Raw genomic sequence first — 5,246 nt, 5'->3', positions numbered from 1 at the left:
GGGGGCAGCAGGAAGGAAGCGGGATTTCTTCAGACCTAAGTGATGGCTGGGATAGGAAGGGCTCCAGCAGTGCTGCCCCAGCACCCCATGGTCCATACACTCACCATCACTGCCTTGCCACGTCAGCAGGTAGCCCCCAGCACCTGGCAGCCCTCGCCAGGTGACCCGCAGCTGGCTGGGACCGGCCTCCATCACCCGCAGATCCGAGATGCTGCCCACCTCTGGGTACTCTGCACCACCCCATAACACCACAGCATCACCCTGGGGAGTCCAAAGGGACCCCACAGCCAGGCTGCCATCCCAAGGGGTTGCAGGGGGATAGAGACAGCTGCAAGCCAGAGTGGGAACATGCAGTACCAGAACTCCTGGCACCAAACCCTGCCATGGACTTACTGAGGCGGACGGTGAGCGTGGCAGCACTGCCCTCCCGGCCGCCTGCCAGTGCCGAGACACGCACCAGGTAGGGGACACCCTCCCGGAGGTCACCGAGCTCCAGCCCCGTCTGGCTGCCGGGGATGCGCCTCGTCCTCTCCGTGCCATCTGCCAGGAGGAGGGCAGTGCAGTTGCTCGGTGTCACTGTCAGGATCCCCCGGGTGCCACCCTGGCCCTGCCCACAGACTCACCCTGGCTGTTGCGCAGCACCACTTTGTACTCGGTGGCACCGGGGACAGCGGTCCAGCTCAGCCGTACCCGCCTGCCCGACTCCTCAACGAGCCGCAGGTCTGACACAGCACCCACGGGTGCCTCCACGCCTGTCAGGGGACACGTGAGGCACACTGGAGCGGCACAGCCTGGACAGCACTACCCCCATACTCAGCACAACCCCCATACTCATCCTGGGCTGTGACCACACAGCTGGGGGTTCTCATGGCCAAGGCAGTCCTCAGCCTGAGCAATGCCCATTGGGACATCCCTCAATGCCAAAGGCTTGGAATGCTGGGGGACAGCTCAGGGGACCCACAGCAGCACTGACCTGTCTGAAAGGTGGTGACAGGGGTGGCCACCTCCCCACCATCATAGAGCGTGTAGAGGGTGATGCGGTACTCAGTGCCCGGCTTCAGCCCCGTCAGCTGGTAAGTATTGGTGCTGCTGGGGAGAGACACTGTTCTGGGGGGCTCTGGTCCTGCAGGAAGGGAAGGATCACAGCCAGCTGCTGGCATGGAGGGCCCACAGGGGCAACAGGCACCTCGAGCCTACCTGTGGCTCTCTTCCACTCCAGACGGTAGCCACGAGCATCACGGGCACTGGTCCAGAGCACTTGGATGGATGTGGGGCCCAGGATGTTGGTCTGCAGCGTCTGGTCTGTACCTGCCTCTGCAAGAGGGACCCCCGTGGGCCAGGGTACCTTGTGCCACCCTGCTGCAGCCACCCAGCCCATGTCCCTGGTCCTGCACATGGCAAGGATAGGGGCCACGAGGGCTGGTCCCTGCCCCCTCCCATGCACAGCAGCAGGATCACCTGTACCCAACACTTACCTGTCCTCTGCCGCACAGTGGCTGTGGGCCCCTCCAGCTGCCTGAAGAGTGGGGGCACCGTCACCACATAGTCGGTGTTGGGCTGCAGCCCCACCAGTGTATGTGACATCTGCCCGGCATCCAGGTCCACCCTCTGCCTGTCCTGCCCTGTGGGAGCCAGTGCAGCAGTCCCTTGGGGAGGTCAGCCAGCAGGTGACACCAGCTCCCTCCTGTCCTTCCTCAGGGACCAGCAGAAGCAGCACAAGCTGTGGGAGAGGCACCTGCCTGTGCGGGTTGCCCAGGAGGGGCGGTAGCCGGTGGCGCCACTGACAGGCTGCCAGGCCAGCAGCATGCTCTGTGCTGACACGTTGTGCACTGCCAAGTGCTGCACGCCCACCACGTGCCCTGTGGGAGGGAGGTGACTGTCCATCTTCCCCATGGGAATGGGGCAGGGGGCAGCAGGAAGGACCTTCACCTGCAAAGCGCTGTCTGCAGGAAGCCCCCTTGCCCCTGCTCACCAATGCTAACCACGCTGAGGTCACTGCGTGCAGCCCATGCTCAGGCGGCTCCTTCAAAGCATCAAACTGTGCAAAATGGAGCTCAAATGTCTTCCTCTTAATGCCTTAAATACTTTCTGTGGGTTAAGACTGCCTGGGGCATCTGAAGGAATTGGTTTGCCAAAATCTGATGCTCGCAAAGGTGCTGGCCTCGGGCCTCACCCCCACTCCTACCCAGAGATGCTTTCCAACAGCCTCTGCCCTGGTGGAAACCACACTTTCCTCCCACAGAGCACTGTACTCAAACCCTGCATTTTTTCAGTCAACATTTTTTATGTCATGGGAGGAAAGCTCTGGTGGAAACATTCCCAGAAGGCTGCAAAGGAAATTGGGAGCACACAGTGCTGCATCCTGTCCTGGGAGCAACTTTTGGGGCCCAGAGCATCACCTTGTAGCCATGCTCACCTGAATCCCCATCCCACCCCCACAGGCAGCCACGGACCAGGCAGCCCCATCCCAATGGGGCACAATGATTGGAGGGGGGAATCCCTGTGCTGGGAGCCCTTTCCTAACCCTGGCTGGGCACAGCACTTACGTGTCCGGGCGGTGAGGGTGGCAGGGACAGCGGGCTGCTGTGCATAGTGGGGCCGGAGCATCACCACGTACTCAGTATCAGGCTGCAGGTTGCTGAGTGTGGCTGACTGTGCGCTGGCTGTCAGGCTTTTCTCCTCTCTCTGAGGTGCTCCTGGAGGGGTGTGGGGGCACAGGGACATAGCACACACCAGGCCCAGCAGGGAAGGGGTGTCTGTGGGCCTGCACCCTGCCCTGAGGATGCCAGTCAGTGCCAGGGGTGGGGAGCACTGGGAAGAGGCTGGGACGTGGGCCAGGGCAGGGGCACCCCCTGCAGCACCCCAGGCCAGGGTGAGGCTGCCAGGTGTGTGGCTCCAGCCCCGTTCCTGGCTAGAACGGGGGTCTGCTGCCTGCCCCCCATGTGCAGCAGCCATGGGGGCACACGCCAGGCCCCCAGCCATTGTGTACGCCCAAGCACATACCCTGAACCTTGCACATGAAGCCTCAGGGTGCGGGAATACACAGGCTGCCTCCCCAGCTTGGCACAACACGCCCCACGCCCAGTGCACACGTGCCGGCTGCCGTGTGAGGGTGGGTGGATACACACCCACTGCACTCCGGGCATGTATCCCTGCATTCACACTCTTCTGTGCATCCCACAGCCCAGGGGCTGCACAAAGGCAGGCTGCCCAGGCAGCCCCGACCCTCGCAGGGCCCATGCCCTCACCTTGCACAGCATAGCTGAGGCTGTAGCCCTGGGGGGGCTCAGGGCCAGGCTGCCAGGCCAGCCGCAGAAAGGTGGGTCCAGCCTCCACCACGCGAAAATCCAGCACGGAGCCAGCACGGCTTTCTAGAGGCACACAGAAACAGGGATGAGTCCCCAGCCCCATGCCTGCACTCACCCATCCCTGCAGACATGGACACTCACGGGTCCGTGCTCGGCCGGACACGGACTCGCCGATGCTGTTGGCGTACTGGGCGGTGACAGTGACCAGGTACTCTGTCCCAACACGCAGCCCCCGCAGCACAGCGTTTGTCTCCCGTGGCCCCACGCTCACCTGGGCAGGAACAATGTCACCCCCTCATCTTCCCCAGGTCACACGTGGAGCCACCAGGAACCCCAGGAGCTCTGAGCAGTCAGGTGGAAGCACTCACCTCCTGCCTCTCTGCCATGACGGGCTGCCCTAGCCCTGTCAGTGGCACGTACTGCACCCGGTAGGCAGTGATGGGGCCACTGGCTGCTCTCCAGCGGACCCGCAGATGGTCCAGGCCCCGCTCCGGGATCTCCAGGTTGGAGGGGCCAGTGTGGCTTGGCCCATCTGTGGGGGAGCACAGGGGCTGTTGGCTCCATAGTGCATGAAGCAGAGAGGAGATCTTGCTGTGGCAGCACAGATGTGTGCCCGATGGGATGGGATAGCCAGGAGGTCATCTTGGGGGTGGGACAGATGCTAAGGATGCACAGTCTGGCACCCAGCACTGTCAGCACCTGCGCCCCTCAGGGAGGAGGATGGGGGCCCATACCCAGCAGGCGCAGGGTGCCCCCAACAGTGGTGCACACCCTCCGTGTTATCAGTGGCACCAGCGTGTCCAGCAGCTTGAAATCGCCGACGTAGAAGAAGAAGGCATCAGTAGGCATCGAGGCCACACGGACCAGCTCCTTGCGGTCAGCGTTCTTAATACCTGGGACACAGGGAGGTGGTGGGTGAGGGAGGAACCTGAACCAAGCAGAAGACTCTTTCATGTGCTGCAGAAGCCTCACTCACCCACAGCAAAGACCTTGATGCCCTGGCTCTTCAGCTTCGCTGCCGGCCCCTCAGCATCATCCTGGGACTTGCCATCCGTGATGAGAATGCAGATCTGCAGGGCCAGGAAAGAGGTGTGAGATCCAGCATGGGGACCATGGGCCTGACACTTCTCCCCGTGTTGCCAGGGTCACTGCTCTGCACATACCTGGGGGACCCCAGGCCGGCGCTGCGTGGGGCCGAAGAAGTTGTCAGCAATGTAGCGGAAGCCAGCGCCTGTCCGTGTATTGCCACCCTTGTAGCTCAGCTGCTGGATGGCCCTCCGGACACTTGTGCCATCAGTGTGCTGGGAGAATGAGAACTCCACCCTGGGGAGTGCAGGGGGACACTGTCACTGTCACCCAGCCCTGCCACCCTGCATCCCACCCGTGCCCCCTGCCTTGGGCTCACCGTGGGTCATCACTGTACTGTGCCATGGCAAAGCGCACTGCCTTCTCACCCACCACCTGCACAAAGGGCCCCACCAGCTCCTCCATGAAGGTGCGGACAGCTCGGAAGTTGTTCCTTCCGATGCTGGATGAGCCATCCACCAGGAAGGCGATGTCAGCCTCCAGCACATCCTCACACACTGCTGCGGAGCGGTGACAGCACTCAGGGCACAGACTGGCCCTGTGGCACATTGGTACTGAAGCCCTCTTACTGTCCCACCCACCGTGTGGACCCAGGGCTCAGCACCTACCTTGGCTCCTCTTCTGTGCCATGGCAGCTGGAGGACGCAGGAGCGCCGGGAGCACAGCCAGGAGTAGGAGTTGGCTGCTCATCGTGGGAGCCTGCAGGATAGGATGCTGCCACCACCGTCTCACACCAGCCCCAAGCCTTGGGGACAGCAGTTCGGGAGGTTCCCAGCACCACCCGTGCCAGCACGCCGGGCAGCGCTGGGAAGGCAGGGCGCCAGCGCCACCCCAGGCACCCCAGGGCGCGGG

General features: G+C 62.9%; 1 protein-coding gene across 1 annotated transcript in view; it reads right to left on the bottom strand.

Annotated features, from left to right (window-relative positions):
- The window catches only part of COL7A1 (collagen type VII alpha 1 chain), a 31,935-nt gene that overhangs the window by 24,798 nt on the left and 1,891 nt on the right, over nucleotides 1–5,246 (bottom strand). Inside the window, exons 2-17 of the mRNA XM_031058250.1 lie at nucleotides 5,003–5,093; nucleotides 4,714–4,894; nucleotides 4,472–4,631; nucleotides 4,285–4,378; nucleotides 4,043–4,201; nucleotides 3,677–3,840; nucleotides 3,450–3,579; nucleotides 3,249–3,371; nucleotides 2,547–2,696; nucleotides 1,740–1,859; nucleotides 1,476–1,622; nucleotides 1,198–1,314; nucleotides 974–1,123; nucleotides 624–752; nucleotides 394–540; nucleotides 105–230 (exon numbers count right to left, since the gene is read on the bottom strand). Coding sequence (XP_030914110.1) covers nucleotides 105–230; nucleotides 394–540; nucleotides 624–752; nucleotides 974–1,123; nucleotides 1,198–1,314; nucleotides 1,476–1,622; nucleotides 1,740–1,859; nucleotides 2,547–2,696; nucleotides 3,249–3,371; nucleotides 3,450–3,579; nucleotides 3,677–3,840; nucleotides 4,043–4,201; nucleotides 4,285–4,378; nucleotides 4,472–4,631; nucleotides 4,714–4,894; nucleotides 5,003–5,093 — 2,188 coding nt within the window. The remainder of the gene's footprint in view (nucleotides 1–104; nucleotides 231–393; nucleotides 541–623; nucleotides 753–973; nucleotides 1,124–1,197; nucleotides 1,315–1,475; nucleotides 1,623–1,739; nucleotides 1,860–2,546; nucleotides 2,697–3,248; nucleotides 3,372–3,449; nucleotides 3,580–3,676; nucleotides 3,841–4,042; nucleotides 4,202–4,284; nucleotides 4,379–4,471; nucleotides 4,632–4,713; nucleotides 4,895–5,002; nucleotides 5,094–5,246) is intronic.

Source organism: Geospiza fortis, unplaced genomic scaffold (genome assembly GCF_000277835.1).
Source record: "Geospiza fortis unplaced genomic scaffold, GeoFor_1.0 scaffold78, whole genome shotgun sequence".
In the NCBI taxonomy this organism is placed as follows: Eukaryota; Metazoa; Chordata; class Aves; order Passeriformes; family Thraupidae; genus Geospiza; species Geospiza fortis.
Note: the sequence above shows the minus strand (reverse complement) of the source record. Positions and strands in the feature narration are given on the sequence as shown.